General features: G+C 34.6%; 1 protein-coding gene and 3 long non-coding RNA genes across 6 annotated transcripts; 3 read left to right on the forward strand and 1 right to left on the reverse strand.

The window, feature by feature from the left end:
• The first annotated feature begins 414 nt into the window (after nt 1–414).
• On the forward strand, nt 415–10336 carry LOC116401775. Of its 3 annotated transcripts, none has more exons than XR_004214141.1 (4): nt 415–718; nt 8359–8417; nt 8525–8712; nt 9817–10336. It is a non-coding gene; the product is annotated as an uncharacterized LOC116401775 (long non-coding RNA). The 3 variants fall into 3 exon arrangements; XR_004214140.1 differs by lacking the exon at nt 415–718 and adding an exon at nt 4899–5044; XR_004214139.1 differs by lacking the exon at nt 415–718 and having other exon boundaries at nt 8238–8417.
• Nucleotides 10337–10732: 396 nt separating this feature from the next.
• Nucleotides 10733–12418, forward strand: LOC116401756. Its single transcript, XR_004214115.1, has 3 exons — nt 10733–11210; nt 11296–11346; nt 12191–12418. It is a non-coding gene; the product is annotated as an uncharacterized LOC116401756 (long non-coding RNA).
• A 4368-nt stretch (nt 12419–16786) lies between these two features.
• On the reverse strand, nt 16787–17939 carry LOC116404067. Its single transcript, XM_031886262.1, has 4 exons — nt 17670–17939; nt 17484–17581; nt 17221–17307; nt 16787–16792 (listed from the first exon to the last, which is right to left on the reverse strand). The coding sequence occupies exons 1-4, from the start codon at nt 17803–17805 to the stop codon at nt 16787–16789; spliced, it is 327 nt and encodes a 108-aa protein (XP_031742122.1). The 5' UTR covers nt 17806–17939.
• A 4568-nt stretch (nt 17940–22507) lies between these two features.
• On the forward strand, nt 22508–22798 carry LOC116402163. Its single transcript, XR_004214605.1, has 2 exons — nt 22508–22549; nt 22642–22798. It is a non-coding gene; the product is annotated as an uncharacterized LOC116402163 (long non-coding RNA).
• The last annotated feature ends 3317 nt before the right edge of the window (nt 22799–26115 follow it).

Below are 26115 nucleotides of genomic sequence, written 5' to 3' on the forward strand. Positions count from 1 at the left end.
CCCGTATGCTGCAAGAATCAGTGTTGCCAATCGAGGTTGCAACGTTTCAAATGCAACTGATCAGCATACCATTCAAAATTTGAATTTTCAACATGACGAGTTTGTAACTTTAGTGCCCCTTGGAGAAGAAAATGAAATTCAGGGTATGTGTAATTCAGGTTTTGTTCCACAAGATAGTACAATTTAAATTATTCTCCATATGTTGCTTAATTATCTCATAACGGTTTATTTAAACTAGGATGCAGTGCATGACAGCAACGGTCTGGTTTCTTTTGCAGAAATAGAGAACAACACGACAGCTAGTATTGCAAAATTATCCAATACTCTTGGTAATTTGGATGAGACACATTGTTCTTGCTCTAAACATAGCGCAAAGAGAGTTTGGGAAGCATCACTTTCTTCCCTGAAGTCAAAGAAAGTAAAAGGAGTCAATCTGGACCATTTCCATTCCCACTCTAACAAAAATCTTGATCCTAAAAGTGATGTATACGATACCTGCTCTCCAGGATGCTCTTTAGCCAATTCAAAGCATGAGATTTTATCAAGTATTTATCCTAAAAATCCAACCAATCAGTGTACACAAAATTTCTGTCAAGAATTTGGAAGTGTAAATGTGGCATCAGAGGACCTCAATTCTGAAGAGAACACATTAGGAAAATCATTTAAAATTATGCTGATGAACATTGCAGACGAAACTAAGAAAACTCAGCTCATGAAGGTACGGTACCAATTTATAGTCTTCTAAAATATTCATCATTCATGTTTCTTTTATGAGATTTTCTATTGATGGTATTGAAGTTTTATATCCTTGGCTTAGTATTCTTTAAAGGGGTGTTTGGCACAAGGAGTGGTCCAAGAAGTTGTGAAATCTAGAAAGTTTTGAACTCTTAGGGCCTAGGACATACGAAGTCAATAAGGCATAAAATTGAAATTTTCTTGTCGGGAGTCCACAAACACTTTTGGCCAAACAAAGAGCGGAAAACTCCACACTTCCCTAATCCTACTCTTCCAGCTCCTTGGCTCATACAGCCTCTACGATCTCTAAATACTGATAGGCCCATGGTAGTGAAGGTGTACACCCGTAGGCACAAGAAAGGATTCAGGAGAGGAGGATGGGAAGCTGTATTTGTTGGTCTGAATGTTGCTAGTTAAGGGGGCCATGAGTCTTTTATGCTTTCATATAAATGCTATTATGATTGTTTGGGGAGGGTATGTTTTGACATACCTTGTATTAGGTTTCTTAGAATAATTGGGAGAGCTAGAGAAGCTTTTGATTCCTTCCCTCCATTATTGACAAATAAAATTGAGGTTAAGGCTTATCATATACATACCCAGTCATTGAACTTCTCCATATTCCTTAAGAGGCTTGGCTTATTTGGCTGGCTCTACTCATGTAGGATTTCGAAAGGCGAATCTGACATCCTGCCAAAAATGATTAATCAGTTTCTTTAACTGTTGAACTTTTAGGTTGTATACTAGCAAGCACATGAAGTTTAGGGATTCAATCTTTATATTATTTTTAAGAGTTATTCAATATCCCTACCTAGAATAGACAAATGAAGCTTGAAACTACCCATAATATTAATGATGTTGTTTAATTATGACATTTTGTTATCGGTCTTTCTAACTTACGAATATCCATCTTCTGATATGTGTTCACATGCATATTTTATGGATGTAGATTTTATAGTATTTCTTTATTTATTTTATATGGCATTAGCTGTATACTTTTTTATAAAATATTAATATAAATATTAAACCACCGATTCACCAAAAAGTTTAAGCTGGTGGTTGAAAGAAAATTCAATTATAGCCTTAAGCTTAAGCTACTTTGGTGGACTAGAAAGTATAATCTTAGAAACACTCAATCTGATCAAGTTCTCTGAAGCAAGAATTAAAGTTTGGAAAAATCTTTGCGGATTTTTACCAGCAACTATAGAATTAAAGAGTGAGAACTGAGGAAAATTTTCCCTTAATTTTGGGGATTTTGAACCCTTAGAAGCTCCTGTAATAATCCAATCTGATCTATTTCAAAGTGATTTTTCCAATCCTATTGATTTATGTAGAATAAATTCAGTGATTTTAGATGAAGGGCTCCAAAGTGATGGTCTCCCAGATACCTGAATTTTCTCAAACAGAATGCCCCATCCATCTCAAGAAATCCTTTCGAAGCACTTAGGAAGTTGGATGATGAAGAAGAAAACCTTGTTCGACCGGAAAGAGTTTCAGACCTTGAATCCTCGCCGGAAAAAATAATTTTCAGAAGGCAAAATTCAAATTTGGGTATAGCTGGCATCTCCACGTACTTAGAAGGGGAAAAGACTTCAACAGAAAAGAGAGAAAAACAGACCTTGAAAGTAGAAAAGGCAGCCAGCCGGTATTTTATTATCTCAAAAAATAGCTCACCTAGCCCTCCCCAACCAGATTTTTTCAAACTTAATGTATCTGCAGACATTTTAAAATCTGACACACAGATGGTAGGCCCCAAGAATTTTATTAATCAGAATACCAATGGCTTTTGGTATTCTGACGAATTGGAGGAAGAATCAGAGTCCTCTCCTCCATCAAGGAACTTCACTTGCTGGCCATCTCCTGTTTTCAGTTCTCAACCAAAATTACCAGCCTCTCCCAAGACTAAAATATCCTCTGCAATGAAAGCTATTCCAATACATGCCAAAAAAATTTATGAGCACCTCAAGACCTATACCAAAGGGAGAACTTCTTTTCGCAACATTTGGATGAGCTTGGCTAATTCTGATTTATTAGAGGAAAGTTGTGTGAAGATACAAATTCCAAATTCAGTTGGCAAAAGGTCAGTACTGCCTTCCTCCTTAAGTAATAAATTTTCTCAATCCTCCTCCAAACTTTTTGGTTCATTCTTTAATTTTGTGCAAGATACTTCTTGTCTCAAAAAAGTTGAGAACCTAGAAGATGAATTCATGGAAGTTGAATCAGTCACCAGTTTAAGTAGTGCAGAATTTGAACCAGTTGAGGAAGAAATAATTCAATCAGAGACAGAGAAACAAGAGGACATTGACTCTCTCGGTCCAGATTTTATTAAATTGTTTTCCTCCCCATAAAAAGAAATTTTGTGCAGGTCAGCAAGTATCCTTCCCCCTCAAGAGTTGGTTCCTTTCTTGGCAGCATGTGAAATTGAATTGATATAAGGCAGAGGTAGCAAAGATGGAGATTATATCATGGAACACTAGAGGATTCATGGGCCATTCGAAACAATTGGCTATTAAAAATCTTTTGAAGAAAGCTAATCCAGATAGAGCATTGATTCCGGAGACCAAAAGAGAAGAGATTGCCAGTTGTATTATAAAGGCACTATGGAGTTTAAAAGGAATTGGCTGGGTCTTTGTTTGAAGCTAGTGGCAGATTAAGAGTTTTGCTGATTATGTGGATAAATATAAGTTGTCGATTATTGAAGTTCGGTCAAGAGAAGGAATGTCATTACAGTGTGGCTTATAAGTTGTTTCAACATTAATTTATAAGTTGTTTGGAAAGGTTCTCGCAGAAAGATTAAAGAAAGTCAGGCCAGGTATTACTTTGTAAGACCTCCTATTATCTATACCTATAAAAGGAACGGTAGAAAGGGAAATTCCTTAGCAACCAATGATGAGAGAATAATGGGAGAGGATCGTGCAGGTGGGGCCCGCCAGGAGGGATGAGAGAGAGAGGTATAAATATGTAATGTTGGGGTAGGGGAGGCTAGGTCTTTTTTGGTTATTTCAAGGAGAGTAAAGGCTGTTGTAGCCTGAGGGTATCCAGCCCCGTATAAAGGAGCTGGGTAAGTTTTCTATGTTGTTCATCCTTTATTTTTCATATCTACTACAGTTGAATGTGTTTTGGCTTTTACATAAATAAAGAATTACAGAGTGCTGCCTCTGTTTAGCCATTTGGTTAGGATATTTTGTGTTTTATTGTTAGAATCCTAACATACTTCTCCATTACAATGTGGCTTTCTGGAAGAGTGCCAAATATTGGATCCTATTTTAATAGCAAAAGAAACTGTGGAGGTCTATAGTATCCGAAAAAAGAAAAGATGGATCATTAAATTAGACCTTGAAAAGGCCTTTAACAGAGTGGATTGGAAATTTTAGAAAATGTAATGCAAAAGAAGATCTTCGACGTAGGATATTGTGATGATCAGAACTTTCGGATCAACCCTCTGCTTCAAACAGTTTTTGCTCAACCAATCAAGGCTTATTCTTCTTTGTTCTCAGCATGCTGCCTTGGATTATGATTTTGCTTTGGAAAGATTCTTTTTATCATTTTGTTTGTCTTTGTTTTTGTGGCTTTTTGTTTTGATCTTGTGTTGTCGCTTTTTGGATGTTTTGAGGGCACTAAGGGGGTGTCAACCTAGTTTGAGATGCCCGGATGCGCCTGTTGATCTTCCCTCTCCCCTTTTGCTCTTTGTATAATCCTCATGTACATTGAGCTTTGTCTCTTTCTTTATATTAATAATAGTGAGACTCGTATCCTTTTTTAAAAAAAGAAAGAAAATTCAATTATATATCACCAACACTCTCCTCACTTGTGGGCTTGAAATATTTGAAAGGCCCAACAACTGGAAACGGATTTTAATTGGGGAGGAAACGACAATGCGAGGCTTGAACACAAGACCTTCTTGGACCACCTGCTCAGATACCATATTGAAAGGGAGACAAATAAACACAGAACTTTATGTGGAAACCTGTGTACCAGGAGAAAAACCACTATATTTTTCTTCTTATTATTTTTTGATGAAAAATACAATAGGTACAAGGGAGAATAAATAGAATATACAGAGGAATAAAAAAGGAAAATATTTAGGAATTAAGAAAAATATTCCCATAAACTTTTCATAAATATTCTAAGATTCTAACAATAAAAAGTTCTATTTATTCCAAATTGTGACTGCTCTAATGTGCAGTTGTTTTCTGATTCAGATGATTGAGGAGCTTGGTGGTTCTCTCACTGCTGATGGGAGTACAAGCACTCATGTCATTACAGGAAATTTGCGGAAAACTCTAAATTTTTGTATTGCTCTCTTTTCAGGGTTAGTCTTGCAACCTTAGACGAACACTCTTCTATGTATCCTTTTGGCCTTTGAATACCGATAATCATCTCATTTGCACAAAAGTTAGCGATTCCATGCACACAAGGCCTTTGTCGTTATTCTTCCATTGCCTCGTAGTTGTGCTTAGGCTGGAAATTGTTGTGAACCTTCTAGATCTAAAAGGGCATAGTTTCTTATTCTACTGCCTGTTTACTTTTAATTAAACATCAAAATCAATTCTTATGTTTGAGTTGGATTGTATCATGCTCTTCCTTCTCAGTTGTTTCTATCGTGATGGTGGGTAGTGGTTGTTAAGACAACCATTAGGCTAATTTGGGTTTCAGGCTTACTTTTCCCATTTTACGTGTAAAATGGCTCAAGCTCACTAATGAAAGATATTTGTTGGCTAGCTAGTGTTTTTATCCTCGATTTCCTTCTTCCCCTAATACATTATGTTATGGAATTTGTTAGATACCTAGATTAGTATAGGGTTGGGGTATAAGGGTAATTAGATATTTAGGAAGTTACTAGTAGTTATTGTGTAAGTGTGGTTACTAGTAGTTATTATGTAAGTGTGGTAACTAGGGTGGTTACATGTTATTATAAATGGAGGGAGGGTAAGTTGGGAGAATTTTGGGGAGTGATATAAGGCTTGGGTGAGAGTACTCAAGAGGGAGGGTTCCAAGTGCTTTATACTTGGTTTTATCTTGTATTTTCTTATAGTTACATTATAATAAATTCAGATCTTGTTCTTGTTAGGAAGTATATGTCTCCAATATTATTTAAATACAGTAGAAGAATTAAAAAGGGTAATATTGACCCACACGAGAATATAGGAGAGATTATAGGAGGAGAAAATATCGGAGGAGATCTTTCCCATTAGTTTGTTAGTAAAGCAAAATAAAAGGGAGGAAAGAGGAGGGAGAAAGGGGACAAAATATTCCAAAGAAGTAGAGGCTGCCGTCTTTCGTGCTCGGGAGAAGTAGAGGGTCCAAGTCAAGTTCTTTTTATTGTTTGTTTTGGTCATTTTCATGGTTGCGGTTTGTTCTTAGTTTTTCTTGTTCTTTGTTGTGATCCTCACTGGAGTGTGCCTTTAGGAAGTAGATGTGAGTGATTTTTTATTCTCTATACTGTAATTCGTTGAGGTAATTCAATAAAGTAAGATACACTTGCCGTATATTTACAGTATCTTAACAAATTGGTATCAGAGCGTTTTAACTTGGGAGAACGATAGAGCAGCACAAAAACGGATCGAAGAGAAGTTGGAGACCTCTGATAAGGAAATCTCGGGGATACAAGTGGAGTTACACAAGTTGCTGGCAATTGAATAAAACTTGTTATCCTTGCCAGAAAGCATCGAAAGACTGGTCATCTAGTTGGAAAAACAAGAACGGTTGCTAAATGCATCGAAGGAATAGCAGAAGGATAATTCGAAAATCTCCGGAAGAATGGAAGGATCGTCGAGCAAAGGACCAACGATTGAGAGTATCATCGAAGGTGGAGGTAAGACATTGAAGGAAATCAAGGTAGAAGGTAAAACAAACAACTTTAAAAGGGATGAAAACTCGAACGATCATAGCAAATTCAAGAAGGTTGAAATGCCTGTGTTCAGTGGCACTGATCTGGATTGTGTTTATTTAGAACGGATTGGAATCTTCAGGTCCATAAATCGATGGATTCCAAGAAGTTGCTAAATCCATAGAAGAATCGAGGAAAACGCGATTGCAACGGTTATACAACGAAGGTGAAGAGGATGGCAAAGAGTGACCAAGAAGAAACTATAGAGGAAGGTCGACGAGGATTACCTGTGAGGCTCGAAATGAAGACGCGAGTGGAGAAAAATTTGTTGCTCAAAGAAACACAAAATGGCTGGTTGCAATGGAGAAAGAAGAAGCCGACAGTTACCGGTCTACAGAGGCTCGAGAAGGTGGTCTGGAATAGGGGTGAATCACGTGACGAGGAAGAAGTTGCTGCACACATGATGGTGACAATGACGTGGTAGAAATTGGTAGGAAAGAGGATTAGGACAAAAGTAACAATCTTGGGTTTTACTATTTCAAGTGGGCTTCAACTTACTCTAAATGAGCTTCAACTTATTCTAAATAAAACATTGGGGGCACATCATTTTGTAGATGAAGTGGGTGGAGAGTTCCAAAAATAGGAGGGAAGAAAAACGTGTATGTAGGTGGGTCCTAGGAATGAAACCGGCGGCAATATGATTTTGGTCTTGACGCAACACTTTGATTATGGCCGAGCCCACTAGAGATGAAGAGTTTGAAAATTAAACACTTGTTGGTGATATGCAAAGGGTTAACTAAGACAATGTGTTTTGGAAAAGGAAAATTCAAGTACATTGGGCTGCTTTGTGGGCTGAAGTCAATGGACCTTATTGGAATCAAGAGTTTTTCAAAGCCGAAGGGGAGGATTTCTTTTTCAACATTGAAGAGCAGAATGCTGGGGATTGTTTGCAATTAAAAAGAGAAAAAAAGAGAAAGGGGCCTTGATCATGTTTGTAAGCACACCTTGAGGACAAGGTGTTTTGAAGGATCGGGTAATGTTAGATACTTAGATTATTATAAGGTTAGGGGTATAAGGGTAATTAGATATTTAGAAAGTTACTAGTAGTTATTATGTAAGTGTGGTTACATCTTATTATAAATGGAGGGAGGGTAAGTGAGGGGAGAATTCTGGGGAGTGATCTAGGGCTTGGGTGAGAGTACTCAAGAGGGAGGTTCCAAGTGCCTTATACTTGGTTTTATCTTGTATTTTCTTATAGTTCATTATAATAAATTAAGATCTTGTTCTTGTTTGGAAGTATCCTAACAGAATTCCTCTAGAAGGTCTCATGTTAGCGAATGATAATCTGCGTTAAGTGTGTATTTGTAGGAGTTCTTCTCCCGGGCATCTATGGTTGATATTCTTTACCTTTCAATATATCAAAGCCAAGGATTCTTTTGCATTTCTCTATGCTTTTTCTTTACCCATTTATGCTTTTTTCAGTTATATTTGAGAGTAGTATTTCATTTCTTTCATGTGAAATGTTGAACTTCAGTAGTGTGGAGAGTGGAACGTAATATCTTACCTTTTATATTAGTAAACTTGATTTTAAGCAATGTGTTTTTGAAGATTTTATGTTGTAGAATGTTTTTTGTTCTTCAAGCTACTGTTCTTAACTTTATTTTCTCCTGTTAATGTTCTCAATGATTATCGAGCATATGCATTACCATGTGGCTTCAAGTGTGTCAGTGTGCTCTTGCTCATAATTTTTACTATATCTTGTTACTAAAATTGCAAGTTAATTGCAAATTACTCAGAGCTTGGATTTTCTCCTCCAGTTGGTTAAAGGAAACCTAACGGGAAGGCAGATTTGTTGGTAAGTTCGAATGGCTTGCTAGTATCAAAGCGTAATGTATTTTCTTCCACTTATGTTTTTCATCCTACCTAATTTTTGTGATTGATTAATTCCTTATTGATCTGCAGACGAGTTGCCTTACATACTAAATGATGATGACTACATATCGAAGTATCGAGCCAGCCTAAAAGCTGCAGTTCTCAGGGCAAAAGCATGTTCTTGAGCTTTATTTGAAGGGTATGATGTTTGCATATCAGCTCACGCTCAACCACCACCTAAAACTCTATCCCTGATAGTCAAGTCAACCGGTGGAAATGTAAGTTCTCTGTTATTGTACAAATCTCGAGTACTAGGTTTGGTTCTCTATATTACATATACAACCACTATAATATGGCTATCCTCCCATCTAATGAAGACGTGAAGTTCTCAACAAACAAGCACGTATACGAATTCTAGACATGGGTCAATAAATCATAGACATGGTGACGTGTCATTTTTTTCTAAAAAATATAGGATAGTGCTAGAACACAGTTTTAATATATATAATTTAAAAAGTATGTATCATATTTATATAGAAATTCAAAGTCAATAAGTTTATGTATTTATATGCTTAAAAATAAGCTTGTCCTTCACTCAAAACTTATTCAAAGCCAAGAGTTTAATATGTGTGTGTGACCAATCTTGACCTTTATTGCATTGGAATACTTGTTGTCTAACACATCTACTGTACTAACTAGTGTTCAACACGTGTTCTCCGAGTGTTCCATACATATTGTTTATTGATACACTAGCCAAACTAGAGTGTATGTGCTTCTTAAGTCTTTAATATTTATGTTTGTTTTGATCCTAGGAATTGAGCATGTAATGTAAAAAGTCTATGCACAAGGGGTCATATGGCCATCTCCGTGTTTCTTTAATTATCAAATTTGTTCAAGTTTTTAATTGTCTCTAGATCGAAATTTGGAGTTATTTTTTGTGATTTGGTTTACAAATACATACATTCATGTTTCTAATTATGATTAGATTGTTTTCTGCTTGCAACATTTTATTGTTTAGCTTGTCTTTGATCTTGAACTTACTATTATGTTGATTTAAATTCCATTTTAGCCTTAGAACTTTCAAAACATCCATTTTAATCATCGAGCTTCCAAAACGTAGCCAACTAACGATTTTAGTATTTTGTAAATTATTTTATCAACTAATATTCATTTATCCAATACTCATCGGTCATTTCTGCTATATGTGATTGGAATATATCTCATAGGAATCATTTTGAAAGTTGGGAAAAGATGGAAAATTTTAGGGACTAGAACAAGAATTTGTTTAATATTTTTTGATAGGGTGAATTCTTGCAATTTCCTTGTAGTATATACATAATTTTTTCTCTCATTTGGCAAATTCATTATGCTTGAAAATTTAGGTGATTCATGAGCTAGATAAAGTAAACAACGTATGGAAGACGATCTTTGTGGCTTGTGAGGAAGACGTGGAGGAAGCCTTGGTGGCCGTACAAAAAGGGATATGGACTTTCAACGTTGAATGGCTAATGGCATGTATAATGAGACCAGAAGTTGACCTGGAGGCCCCTCAATTTGCTGAGTCCCTATGAGAAACAAGGTCACCCTAACTTTCAGTTTTGAACAAGCAGCAGCCAGCCATTTCGTCCTTGTGTAAATCCACTCTTTTCTCAACTCACTCTAATTTGGTACATAAACAAACTCTGATCGCTCCATCTCTATATTCATCAGTACATAAAAGACGATAAGTTTATTCATGGAGAAAGTTGGATGTAAGTATGTTTTAGGAATGGTCCTTCATTTAGTAACTTTGGGAATTGTAAAAATGAGGTAATGAAGTTCTATCAAGTTGAATGTTCTTGTTTATGTTGGATGAGACTGATTCTTGGATACCAGAATTAACTTGAAGTACGTGTTTGAGTTCCATTGGAGTGATTAGAGAAAAAATGTTCCTTTAAAAAGGGTAATTTTTTTATGTAGACTTTCTTTTTATTAAAATTGCTTAAAATACAATTTGAGAGTATTTCAATAGCTTTCAAAGAGTTGTCAAACACTTGTAGTTTTTTTAAAATAACATATTTTCAAAATTAATTACTGTAATAGTTAAACAAAAGATTCTTTCCCTTAGAACTTTTAAAGTTTGTCTAGTTACCTCTTAAACCTTTCAATTGTTTAATAGGTCTTTCAATTTTATGTTTTAAGTGTCTATAAATTTTGATTTTTTTTTATTTGTTAGATATAAATCTGAAGAAATGAATAAAGTAGATTTGTAAGTTTAAAATAGTTTAAAAGTTGAGAAATTAAATTTGTAGTTTAAAAAGTTGGAGTAAATAGTTTGTGTTAAGTCGGGTTGTGATATTTTATTTATTTATTTTAATAATAGAAGAGAGGGAGACGAAAACTGCAAACTGAAGGGAGAAGAAGCGGTGGCTGACTTTGTATATTTCTCCTTTCTTTTCAATTTGAGAAAATTTCTTTGCAATTCACTTTGAAAAGGAAATGAATATTTCTCCCTCAGACTTATCTCTCTCTTCTTTTCAATTTATTTTCAATTTTTTTGTGTGCTTCTCACAGTGTATGCATAATCTCTCTTTTCTTCCTTCTCTTTTCCTTCTCCAATCAACTTCACCACCGTCTTCCACCTACACCGAACGTCAAGCAAATTTTTTCCTATCGTCGCATAACCGTTAGCCCGAGTCACTCCAGTTCTGTCACGCCATGTATGTTTAGATCTGAATTGTTCGGTTATTTGTTGCACCGATCCGTCTCCGTTAGAATTTGATTCTCCACAATTTGGGTAAGTTATGGAATTTACATATAGAGTGAATTGAATGGATTAAATTGTTTGTGGAAGTGATTGATTTCTCTTCAATTATGTTTAGGTCGGTTCGTTGCACTTTAGTTTGAAAAAGAAGCTTAAGTAAGGTTATAAGGTAAGGGATTCTCTACTACTGGACTCACCTATAGTTTTGAATTGTGCTGTCTGTATAGTTACCTCTGATTGAGTAAAGATGTCAAAACGATATATATACATATGGATGTAGACTTGGTGTTGAATGTATACTGTGAATGACTGAAAAAAAATATATATATACATGGATTGATGTAGACTTGATGTTGAATGCATATTGTGATTGTCTGGGAATATATATATATGTATGGATGTAGACAGGACGACAATTGTAGATTGTGTTTGTATGGAATGTGGATGTGAACTTGTGATTGTCGTTTAGATTGGGTGTAGGTTATACTAAAGTAGGGCTGTGTACTGGTGAATTGAGGGGTGTTATAACTATATAGTTTGATTGACTGATGTATTGATATGTTACTGGCGGACATTGGGCTCAAGTGAGATAGGTTGACTATTAGGGTGTTAAGTGAAAGGATTATATGTTGAAGTAGCTGGACTGTACTATGAATGAGTGTTAAGATGTTTAGAATGGATTGAGGGGAAAATTGTTAGATTTCTATTGGGTAGTTACCTTGCGGGTGTCCTACGGGATCACCACCTGATATGTGCATCCTTCGATAGCACTAGACTGATATGTGCATCCTTCGAGAGCATTAGACTGATATGTGTTTCTGCAGAACAGTAGACTGATTTATGCGTCCTTTGAGGTGTTAGACTGATTATGTGTATCCTACGGGATCACAAGACTGTGACTGTGCAGGGTACCCCAATAGGAAGTTAACAGTTTCTTTTTCCCCTAATGGGACCAATAGCGGGTCTCTTATTGGGTATGTTTATACTCATCCTTTCATGTTTAACTATTTCAGGCAAAGGTAACAAAGGAGGTAGACCGACGAGGGACAAGAAGGAGACGTGATTGCCATAAGGGAATGTTCTTCAAATGCTTTCGCTTTATGTTTCTTGTTTTTCCTTTGTACATGAGGTTGTTTAAAAATTTTGTGATGGAACTGAGTTTACGAACTGTTGTTTTGTAAATAGTACTTTTAAAGTTTTGGTTATTTGAAATAGGGCCCGAACTTAAGTTTGTTTTCTTTGATCGTATGATTTCAAGTGAATTTTACTATAATTTGTGTCAATCAAGGTCTCTTTGTCCAAATTAATGACTTCAACTTAGTTAGAAAAGTTGGATCGTTACAACAAATTTTAAGTATTAATGTAAGAATTATGTACTTCATTATAAAGATCGATAGTTTAAAGTTTTTTACGATAATTTACATGGAATTACACGATCAGTTACCACTATCAATAGAATCACTTACAAATATTAACACGATCGTGTACCGATAACAAGACGATTGTTTACACTATTCAATACGATCACCAATATCATATGATCGTGTACCCATGTCAACACGATAATTTATTTTAATCAATATTATCATTTACCGTTGTTAAATGGTCGTTTATCACGGTTAATAGGATCGTTTAATGTATATTATTTCATTGCACGATCGTTTACTTATTCTTGCATTGTGTTTAGTATTATCATTTTGTACATTTTATTCTTTTATTCAGTAATAAATGTATATCTATGTCTATCTATTTCTTTCTATCCCAATTAAATACTTAATTTTTTTTTTTTTTTACAGATTATAATGTCTTTTCCTATTGTTGTTTTTTATGGAGGTCAATGGAATGGATGTAATATTTATGAGAATTACTTAGTTGCTGAAATTTTGGTAGATGTCCGAGTCAGCTTTAATTCTCTAGTTGATTTAATATGTGAACAGATTCAATTGGATGGATAAGTAGAATTATGAACATGACCGTTCATTGAATACTAGTTGTCATATGCAAGCTTCTTCAACAGTAATTGACAGTTGCTTGATAGATGAGTTCAGGTTCATGTCTACTGATCGTTTCATTCCGAAAGCAATTGTGCATAAGGCATGTACAAATCTTGGAGTTAATATAAGTTAGCAGAAAGCTTGGAGGGCAAAAGAACACATAGTAAAGATATTAAAAGGTGACACAGTTAAATCATACATGTTGATTCCAAGGTTCTTTGATAAATTGGTTGAATCTATCTCAGGTATAATGAGTTTCATATATAGAATGATGACATCAAATTGTGTAGACAGTGTAAATTTAGTTTTTAAAGATCTTAGAGAACTACCTGTAGCTACCATGCTTAGTTCAATTAGAGATGTATTGCAAAAGTGGTTTGATGAAAGAAGTAAAGCTACTTTTACAATGAAGAGTTGTTTGACTTCTTGGGCTGAGAACGTGTTGCATTTAGAATAAAGTCAAGAATTTTATTGGTAAGGTTTTTTTTTTTTAATGTTTGTATCTTAGGTAGAGATAAATAGACTGCTATTTTTGTCTATCGATATAGAAATATAACAATTTATGTGTGCTTGTTTCAGATAGATAGAGATAGATAGCTATCAATGTCTATTTGTCTCTATTTGTGCATGCTTTTTTTTTTTTAATTTTTCTATATTTGTTTTATGTATTAGGTTGATCCAATTAGTATGACTAAATACAAAGTAATGGATGATACAAAATGATAATGTGATTTATTTATATTGGTTCTAATTTGAAATATTCAAATTTACTTTGGAAATTAGTATAATTAGTATAATATACAGTGATACATTATAATATAAAGTTTATATGTTAATGAAACTTTATTATATAAATTTAATTTTAGATAAAGTTCAAAATTAATTTATGAGAGATAAAACATTTGAATGAGTTCAAATATTAAATTTAATGTGGATTTGTTTCATATTAAAACTATTAATTATGAGATAAAGTTATATTTGAATATGATTCAAATTTAACTTAAGTTAAATATAAAATATTTAATTTAGTTATTAATTAATTGAAGAATTAATTAATAGTTTAGTTTAATATTATTTAATTAAATTTGATTTAATTAAATTAATATAAAACTATAAGGTATTGGAGAGATATTCATTCAATAAGATTTAAATGAAATATTAATTAAATATGATTTAATTAATTATTAACTAATTGATTAATGGTTAATTAGTTAGTTGATTTGAAACTTCTATTAATTTAATATTTTTTTAAGTTAATAGAATCCTATGGTTTTCTCCTACCCCGTCTCCTACTCAATGAAAGAAAGAGAGTTATAAATATGTAGAAGAAAAACAGCTTTTCTTAACCAAAATAAAATCGATGATTTTCTTTTCTGCAAAATAGATTGTAACGACCTAATTTTTCGAATTAAGCTGAAGTTATTACTTTAAGACTAGATTCGTCCTTTAACCATAAGACTTTATAATTTAAAAAAATATATCTTTTAACAACATTAAAGAGTTTTTATTCGGGCTCTATTTCAAATAAAATTTTGAAAGTGTAAAAGTATCGATAATAAAGAAAGTTCAAGAACATAAAAGTCGTTCAATCATGAAACCCAAAACAGTCTGCTGTAACCATTCAGATTCGCGGTCTGTTCGCGACGGTCTCCATCCGTGAAGCCCAGCCGCCACGTTCCCTTTGGCCGACCGCTGACCAACCCACACTTAGGATTTTTGCTGCGAGTTCGACATTCGTGCGTTGAGGTGTTGGGAGTAACGTTAGGCTCCCTTACATTCACAACCCGTTTGTGAATTGTTGAAGGTTCAGTTCACCAATATATCGGTGAGTTGGAACTTACGTTGAGGAAAGTAAGTGACATATGTATTGTGAAAGTAATTGAATTTTGTATTGTTATGCTTAGGATTGTTTCGAGGACGTTAGTTGATTAAGGAGCTTCCCTAACTTTGAGGTAAGGGATTTTCTACTCGACTCACTTATGACTGTGAATTGTATGTGTTAAATGTATACTGTGGATTGACTAAAAATATATATGAATGCATATGAATTGAAGTAGACTTGACGTCGAATGTATATTTTGATTGTCATGGAATATATATATAAGTGTGTGTATGTGGACAGGACGAAGATTGTAGATTGTGTTTGTATGAGATGCAGATGTGAACTTGTGATTTTCGTTTAGATTGGGTGTACGTTACGTTAAAGTATGACTGTGTGCTGATGAACTGAGGGGTGTGTTGACTGTATAGTTTGATTGACTGATGTATTAGCATATTATTGACAGACATATGACTGAAGTAAAATAAGTTGACTGTTAGGACGTTGAAAGAAAGAACTTTGTGTTTTGAAGTAATTGAAAGATGGATTGAATGGAATGAGGGGAAAATTGTTAGATTGTATTGGGATGTGTACCTTGTAGGTGTCCCACGGGATCACCAATTTATTGTGCACCTTCGGGAGCATTAGACTGATATATGTTTTTGCAGAACACTAGACTGATATGTACGTCCCTCGGGGCGTTAGACTGAGATGTGTATCCTACGGGATCACAAGACTGCGACTGTACAGGGTGTCCCAATAGAACGTTAACAATTTATTTTCCCCTGACGGGACCAGTAGAGGGTCTCTTACTGAGTATTTAAATACTCACCCTTCTTATGTTTAATTTTCAGGCAAAGGTAATAAAAGCGGCAAACCAGCGAGGGGCAGGAAGGAAGCGTGACTGCCATAGGAAATATGTTGTTTGCTTCCGCTTATGGGTTCTTGTGAGGTTTAAGATGAATTGAAAGTTTGCTTACAAACGTTTATTGTAAATAGTATTGTTTTTATGTTTTCTTAAATGTTTGAAATTCAGGCCTGACTTAAAGATGTTTTTAAATTAGCTTACGTTTTGTTTTATATTAATCAAAGTCTTTTATTTGTAAAAAAATTAACGACCTCGACTTACTTAGAAAAGTTGGGTCGTTACAATCATATCATCAATCCAACTTAACACACTTACGTTCAATCTATTCAATCTATTACAAAATCAGTTGATACCATAACAACACACCAGACAGTCAAGATATATATATATACATAACACCTTTCTCAGTTTACAAATACATTATCCATCGTATCTACTTCTATACTAGTCTGGCATAATATACATTTGTCATCATATCTACTTCTACATATTTGGTAAACCATACTAAGTCCAGAGATCCAAACAGTCAACACATTTCAAAACTTTCAAAGAGTCCAGTAATAGAAACCCCTTACTTTAATGTTACTTAAATTTCTCGAACGAAGGAAACCTAATACTAAGAATATGGAACTCAATTACTTTCACAATACTTTCTTTCATTTAATTTCCTCAATGTAAATTCTAGCTTATCAAAGTATTGGCGAATCGAACTCCAACAAATCTACAATTTAGTTGTGAATCCAAAGAACTCAAATGCTAACTTCAAGAATCAATTAACAATTTAACTAATTATCCAAAACTACAACCCAAGGATAATTACAATGTAAAACCACCACACTCACCAATACAACTTACCACAAAAATCCCAAAAATTAGAGTAAAATGGGGGCAACAACTTCGAATAACTGGAATCGACGCGTGTAATAGATCAGATCTAATCAACAAACGAAAAACAAACTTCAGCTTACAACCCATGGCTGGAAGGTGAAGAGCCGCGCGACGGCACTTCAACAGACGTGACGGGCTCAGGTCTGGTCGACGGCTGCTTCAACTAAGTAACAATGCCGGTGAGATGATAGGTCAATCGGTGACGCTCCTCGTCACCTGGAGCAGAATGTGGTGGCGCGAACGTGGAAGGAGCTACGCGCGAATGAATCACAACTTGGCTGGAAAACAGAGGTGAGACGCGATGCCGAGAGTTCGAACTCACGACGAACGGTGCTTCGGCTTCAACGGAGACGAAGGGGATCGGTGACGGCGTGGCCGGCTGACGTCCAAGAGTAATATAAAATGGCTAAGGGACGCAGGCGGCGGTGGGCACGGGGAAGAGGAAGAGTGAAGGAGAAAGAGATGGGGTTGCACGTGAATCAATAAAGAATTGTGATAACTAGAATCATCACGAAGATCATCATACATGTTGTTAATATCATCAAACAATTGATTCTGGTTCTAGTATAGAAAGAAAAAAGGATAATAAAAAAAATAGTTACAAAATGATCGTGTATCCTTAAGCAAACAATCGTGTAGAATATCTAAACGGTTGTTTTACCAAGGGTGATCGATATTTCAGATGGGATATGCGATCGTTCATATGTGATATGCGATCGTGTAAAGATACATCAAACCTTTGTTCTGTCAGAAGTCGTGCTAAGAAGAGTTGAAAGCTTGTAATAAGATCCATCAAAACTGAAAGATTTTACATCAACACGTTCCTGACACAGTACTGCAGTATCAATGAGCATCAAATTACGTGAGATACATGTTAGAAAATATCTAACTCCTCAGTTAATTTTTTATGGACATCAAATCACCTTTTTTCAAGCTTAAGGAAGGAAATGTCGGCACTATATATGTCAGAGTTGTGCATTGCAATGGAAGTGCCAACACGAGGTGATACATGTGTGTCTTTCTGGGATGTAAATGCCACTCCCCGACTAGGACCAGCATAGTCTTAGGGAGAAAGCATGCTAGGAATTGGAGTTGTGTCCTCAATTTCTCCAATTTTACGAACAAAAAACAAGTCGAATATGTAGATGCACACTCTTTGTCATAAGAGATATAGCAACGTTTTTATGGGTCATTTTGAAAAATGGCAAAACTAATTTTTCTTTTAAATTTTAGCAAATAGAATTTTTTGCACGTGTGCATGATATTTTATAAAATACCAAAATATTCACCTTCTCAAACAGTAATTATTTCGTTTCTACGTTGTAATTAATTTATGTTATGCATTTATTAGCTTTTAATTATTTTTTACCTGAAAAAGATACATCCTTTTTTCTTAATATCTCGGGACTCAACTAATTGATTCAAGATTTTAATTTTATTCAATCTTACTAATTTCAAAATAACCTAATTAAATTTCAATTTCAAAATAACAAAATTATTATTTTTCGAAATTTGAGAATCTCAACGATAGATTTTGTATCAAAATAACTTTAATTGAATTTCAAAATTAAAAAATATCAACTTGTACACTATTTTTATCTCAAAATAACATTAATGACTTGAATATCAAGATAATTGAATTATTATTTTCAAATTGGGAGAAATTTTACATTAACAAATATCAACTTGTTCGCACACGCGCACACGCGCACACGTGCACAACACACGCACACACACGCACACACACCCATCCACACACGCACACGCACGCGCACATATGCACACACGCACAAGGATGTGTAAATTAATTAAAGTTAAAAAACAAATACATTAATTATGTTTAGAAAGAGTTTTAAACCATGTTCATTTGACTTAATAACATTGATTAATTATAATTTCTATCAATATTGGCTTAAAACTGTCATTCGTGTAATTATTTCAATATAATGCGGTCTTATCCAATTTTACCAACAAAAAACAAATCGAATATGGATTAGTAGATCTACACTCTTTGTCATAAGAGACATACCAACGTTTTTAGGGGTCATTTTGAAAAATGACAAAACTACTTTTTCCTTTGAATTTTAGCAACTAGCATTTTTTGCACGTGCATGGTATTTTATAAAATACCAAAATATCAACATTCTTCAACTGTAATTATTTCGTTTCTACATTGTAATTAATTTATGTTATGCATTTATCAGCTTTTAATTATCTTTTACTTGAAATAGATATATTAACTCATATCATAATATTTTTCTTAATATCTCGAGACTCAACTAATTAATTCAACATATTAATAACTTTATTCAATCATACTAATTTCAAAATAACCTAATTGAATTTGAATTTCAAAATAACAAAATTGAATTTCAAAATAACAAAATTGAATTTCAAAATAACAAAATTATTATTTTCCGGAATTTGAGAGTCTCAACAATAGATTTTGTATTAAAATAACCTTTATTGAATTTCAAAATTAAAAAATATCAACCTGTTCACTATCTTTATCTCAAAATAACATTAATGCCTTGAATATCATGATAATTAAATTATTATTTTAAAATTGGAAGAAACTCAACATTAAAAAATATTAACTTGTTCGCACACAAGCATAGAAGCACTGCGCGCACACGTACACATGCACACTTACACACACGCGTGCACACGCACACCTACACATAGACACCCACAGACGCACGAACGCACGCACACACACATGCACACGCGAACGCATGCACACACACACATCTATCCACACATGCACAAGCACACACACATGCACAAACGCACACATGCGTACGCACAAACTCACACACGTAAACACATACGCACACGCGCACAAACACGCACGCGCGAGCACACCCACACACCCAAGCACACACGCAATAGCCCGTGCACACACACGCACGCACAAACACATACAAACATGCACACACCCACACACACATGCACACGGACACTCGCACGAACACACGCACATACACATACGCACACCTACCTACACGCGCACACGTACACAAGCACATATGCATAAAGATGTATAAATGAGTTAAAATTAAAAAACAACTACATTAATTGTGTTTAGAAGGACTTTTAAACCATGTTCATTGACTTAATAACATTAATTAAACTATAATTTCTACCAATATTGGCTTAAAAGTGTCATTCGTGTAATTATTTCAATATAATGCGATTTTATCCAATTCTATTAGCAACAAACATGTCGAATATGAACCAGTAGATATACACTCTGTCATAAGAGATATAGCAACATTTTTATGGGTCATTTTGAAAAATGGCAAAACTATTTTTTTGTTAATTTTAGCAAATAACATTTTTTGCACGTGCATAATATTTTATAAAATACCAAAATATTCACATTCTCCAACTAAAATTATCTTGTTTCTATATTGTAATTAATTTATATTATGCATTTATCAGCTTTTAATTATTTTTTACCTGAAAAAGATACATAAACTCATATCATACTTTTTTCTTAATATCTGGGACTCAACTAATGGATTCAAGACTTCAACTTTATTTAATCTTACTAATTTCAAAATAACCTAATTGAATTTGAATTTCAAAATAACCTAATTGAATTTGAATTTTAACCAAATTGAATTTCAAAATAACAAAATTATTATTTTTCAGAATATGATAATCTCAGCAATAGATTTTATATCAAAATAACTTTAACTGAATTTCAAAATTAAAAAATATCAACTTATTCACTATCTTTATCTCACAATAATATTAATGGCTTGAATATCAAGATAATTAAATTATTGTTTTAAAATTGGGAGAAACTCAACATTAAAAAATATCAACTTATTCACACACAATCACATGCGCACACACATACATACACTTGCACGCGCGTGCACCCATACACGCACACACACACGACCATAGGCACACACACACGAACACACACATGCACACGCATGCACACAAATGCACACGCAAACACGCACACACCTACTCACGTACACATGTATGTGCGCATACACACACCCAAGCACACGTGGACATGCGCACACACGAGCGCACACACACGCCCACTGATGGTTCAATTTCATCGATAGTTCCTATTTTTGCTGACAGTTTATTTTTTGCCATCGATAGAGGATCTTCCGACAGACCTACCTGACGGTGTGTGTTGACAGCTTAATTTCGTTGGCAAAAGAAAAGTTGATTAGTTTTTGAAGATTTACTAACGATATTTGTCATCGACAAAGGGTAAATTTCTTGTAGTGCATGTACGTCAAACATATCGAATTTGTTAAGTGTACCAATGAAGTATAACAAGTTTATTAGTGGTGTATCAAGTGTATCAAACTTATAAGGTCTCAGGGGTATCAAGTGTATCAAGAAGAATCAAGTGTAACGAGAAGTATTATGTGGAACGAGAAGTATTATGTGTATGAAGATGTTTCAAGTGTGTATCAAAAAGTATCGAGTGTATCAATGAGTACCGAGTGCATGAATTGTATCTATCAAATGTATCAAGTGTATCAGTAAGAAGTATCAAGTGTATCAAGGGGTATTAGGTGTATCAGACGTGTATAAGGTGTATCAAATGTACATCAATAACGAGGGCATTTGTGACATTTTACCTCTTGATGTGTGAGTTGGTCTTTGTTTTTGTCATTTTCTCAAATAATAAAGTATGTGTTCTATGGACTTAATTATTATAACTTATTTTGCCATTTTCGCAAGTGTCCCTTAATTGTAATACATGTATATGTGACATAATCTAATCAAACTAACTCATAAATGGACTTAATGTATCAAGAGGTATTAGGTGTATCAGACGTGTATAAGGTGTATCAAATGTACATCAATAACGAGGGCATTTGTGAAATTTTACCTCTTGATGTGTGAGTTGGTGTAACGCCCCAAACTCGAAGGTATTTTATTTTAAGAGATTTTTTCGATTTGTACAAGATTTATTGTTTTGAAGAAAATATGTTGAAGGGGGAAAGAAGATTTGAAAATGTGATAATATAATTATATATATATTTATTTATATTTTTAGTTTTATTATTTAGTTTAAATAAAAGAAAAGAAAAAGAAATTTTATTATATATATATTTATTTATATTTTAGTTTTATTTTATTTTTATTATTTAAATAAAAGAAAAGAAAAAAGAAAATTTTCCTTCCTTCTTCCTCCCGTGCGTCCTCCATCCCTTTCTCCTTCTCGTACCCTAGCAGCCGCACATCCCTCTCTTCTCCGTTCACCCAGTCGGCCACACAAGCTGCCGGTCGTTTCTTCTTCTTCTTTCCGGTCGTCTTCCTTTTCTCCTTCGGATCGAAACCGCCGCGCCCATTCGCTCACAACCGTCGTGCCTCTTCGCTCACAACCGTCGTGCCTCCCTCGGAAAGCAAATCGTCGTCCAGATCTGCATCGCCGAGCCGTCTAGGTCCTCGCCGCCGCATGTGCTTCACCCTTGCAGTTCGCCGTAACCCAGATCCGTCGCTGCAATCGTCGATCGGTTCGTTAAGCAAGCCGTACGCGTCACCTTGCAGCAATCGTCCAGATCTGCGTCGCCGTGCCCATTCCTTTCCTCTCCGTTCGTGAAGACCTGCTGCGCAATCTCTGTCTCCGTCGAAGCAAAGCCCACCCGCCGCCCGTTCCTTTCTTCTCCGTTTTCTACACTGCCGCGCGACTCTCCGACCGCGTCTGTCTTCACCTGCGTAAAGCCGTCGACGCATACATCTCGTGAAGTCATACACGGATCCAAGCCGATCTCTTCCTAAATTACGTGTCCCCTATCATTGGGCTCATATTTGGGTAAGAACAAGTTATGGTTTTTGTTGGTTTCTTGGTTTTTGTTGAATGTTGCCATTGGATTTAATTGTTGGCGAAATGCTTAATTCTTGAAGGTACATCTTGATTCAGTGAGCGAATCCTTGATTTTCCAAAAGGTTGAAGTGGACTTGATTTTCCACTTCTTGGGTAAGTTGTGGAATTTACATATGGGGTAATTTGAATGGTTGAAACTATTTAGAAAGATGTTGATTTTATGATTGATTATGTTTAGGATTTAATTCATTGGATTTAGTAAATTGAAGAACTTGCATAAAAGTGAGGTAAGGGATTTTATTTTCTACTGGACTCACCTATGCTTTGGAATTGTAATGTTAGTCACCTCTGATTGAGTAAATGTGTTGAGACAATATATATATACGTATAGATGTAGGTTCGGTGTTGAATGTATACTGTGGATGATTGAAAATATATATATACACATGGATTGAAGTAGACTTGATGTTGAATGCATATTGTGATTGTCTTGGAATATATATATATGTGTGTGGATGTAGACAGGACGACAATTGTAGATTGTGTTTGTATGAGATGCGGATGTGAACTTGTGATTGTCGTTTAGACTGGGTGTACGTTATACTAAAGTATGACTGTGTGCTGGTGAACTGAGAGGCGTTATGACTATATAGTTTGATTGACTGACGTATTAGTATGTTACTGACAGACATTGGGCTAAAGTGAGATAAGTTGACTGTTAGAACGTTGAGTGAAAGAACTTTATATTTTGAAGTAACTGAAAGATGGTACGAATGGATTGAGGGGAAAAATTGTTAGCTTTTATTGGGATGTGTGCCTTGTAGGTGTCCCACGGGATCACCAATTATTCTGCACCTTCGGGAGCATTAGACTAATATGTGTTTCTGCAGAACACTACACTGAAATGTACGTCCCTCGGGGCGTTAGACTGAAATGTGCATCCTACGGGATCACAAGACTGCGACTGTACAGGGTGTCCCAATAGAATGTTAACAATTTATTTTTCCCATGACGGGACCAGTAGAGGGTCTCTTACTGGGTATTTTTATACTCACCCTTCTTATGTTTAATTTTCAGGCAAAGGTAATAAAGGTGGCAAACCGGCGAGGGGCAGGAAGGAAGCGTGATTGCCATAGGAAATGTGTTATTTTGCTTCCGCTTATTGTTTTTTTTTAGGTTTAAGACGTTGTATTGAAACTTAGCTTACAAACTTTTATTTGTAAATAGTACTTTTTTTAAGTTTTTGGAATATTTGAAAATCAGGCCTGACTTAAAGTTGTTTTTCAATTGGCTTACATTTCATTTTGTATCAACCAAAGTCTTTTGTCAAAAATTAACGACCTCGACTTACCTAGAAAAGTTGGGTCGTTACAGTTGGTCTTTGTTTTTGTCACTTTCTCAAATAATAAAGTATGTGTTCTATGGACTTAATTATTATAACTTATTTTGCCATTTTCGCAAGTGTCCCTTAATTGTAATACATGTATATGTGACATAATCTAATCAAACTAACTCATAAATGAACTTAATCGATCTCATGGACTACAAATTCTTCAATTACTTGCAAATTTGGTGAGTTCCTTCAAACGGTGGGCGAAGAGCTTAATTTTGAGAGAGAGGAAAAGTCGTGAAGAGTATTTGCGAGAGAGGGGGGAACGTCGCCAGAGAGCATTTGCGAGAGAGCTAAAGACAGTGACGATGTGGGATGAAGTAAGGTTTTTTTCGGTCATTGTTCACTGCTAAAGACAGTGACGATGTGGGATGAAGTAAGGTTTTTTTCGGTCATTGTTCACAAGTGGGATGAAAGCTTCGAATTATTTGTTTTAAATCAAAAAGCATATGATTGAAGGAAAACATTGATTTTTTATTAGGGTAATTTTTAATGACACATAATTTATACCATTATTTACAATGCGAAAATTTTGTCAAGAAAACTCAATTTGTGTCACAAAAAATTTTGTATTTTTATTTTTAACGACACATTTTATTCCCTCATATCCCTTTTTCTTAATTTCAAGTGTCATTAAAACTTATATTTCTAAATAAATTTATTCGACGAAAGTGGCTAGATTGGTGGGTTTGACGGCGAAGGCTTGTTGTGGGAGCAACGACAACAGTGGTTGGAGTGTGGAATCGACGACGGCAAGTGGCAAAAAATTGGAGGGCAAGGGTTCTTCATAACGACTCGGTAGCCCACTTCGAACTTTTTTGAAATTTGAGGTTTTTTCATTTGAAAATTTTTTTAATGACAAAAAAATTGTTAATTAATGACGCAAAAATTGTTTTGAAATAAATTAAATTGTGTCAATATGATTGTTTTAAGAAATAATCCATATTTTTATTTTCAACAACACAATGTACCTCATCCCACCTCTTTTTTCTTTTATTTTCAACGACACAATGTCTTGATTAAAATCCATTTTTCTAGTAGTGACTGAAAAAAAAACTGGACAAAATCATAATATCTTTGATAATTAAATCACCAGTTGGTTTGAACATATATAATCTTGGATCTATTCTATTATGATATGACCATGGTACATCATGAACATACATTGACTAAAAAACTTAAATTGATGAGTGAATGTAATAAATTTAATATTAATTATATGATCAATACTTTACACATGTATATTGGTATATCAGTCAATAACAGTAGTAAGACAAATTATAAAATATAAGGGATAAAAGTCCTACACATGCATGTATGGTATACTCTCTTGATAGCAAAATGCATTTATGTCAACTCATGTTTGAATGCATTTATGTAGGAAATTCAATAAAATAATTAAGAAACCTTGCAATATGTGAGAGATATACGAACTTCAAACAAATTTTACAAGTTTCAGCAAAAATTTTCAAACAACTTTTAAAGTTTAAGCAAAAAGTAACCGTAGGTAGGAAGGGGAGCAAAAGTGGGGTCTCGAATTAATTCTGAAAAATTAGTAGGCTTTCAAAATTTAGGTTCTAGAAGTAGAATTATTGCAGAAAAATAAATAATTGCATCATTCAAATTGAATCAAACATATCAGGATGTTATATTCTCCACAACGTATAATGGAGTATAAACATAAAGTTTCTATATACATAGCTATGTATCTCTACCCTTGACTTCTCTTTCTCTCTTTCTACCTTTTTTATCCTTTCTTTCTCCCATTCACTCAATACACTTGCAAGAACCTTCATTTTTTTTGTATTTAAATTTTCTTGGCACCATCCTTTTTTAATTATCAAGGCTTTGTTATTGTGTACCAGTATTATGTCGTGCCTCCTTCACTTCTCATCATCATTTTCATGTCACATCTCTACCTTGTCAATTTTTGTTTTTCACTCAGCTTTCTTTCTTCTTTTGTCTTCACTACTTTCTTCGCTCCTTCTTCTCAAGCTCTAACTTTTGCTATTATCAACCAGTCTCAAATGACCATTGGAAAACCTATAGCCCACTGAGAGGCAGCCAATATAGTAATGCCTCTAATGATAAACTCCAATGAAATCAAAAGTTCTTCGTTAAGATTTGGAAAAATATATCAGATAAACTCGGACGTGGTGAACAC

Source organism: Cucumis sativus, chromosome 1 (assembly GCF_000004075.3).
Source record: "Cucumis sativus cultivar 9930 chromosome 1, Cucumber_9930_V3, whole genome shotgun sequence".
NCBI lineage: Eukaryota > Viridiplantae > Streptophyta > Magnoliopsida > Cucurbitales > Cucurbitaceae > Cucumis > Cucumis sativus.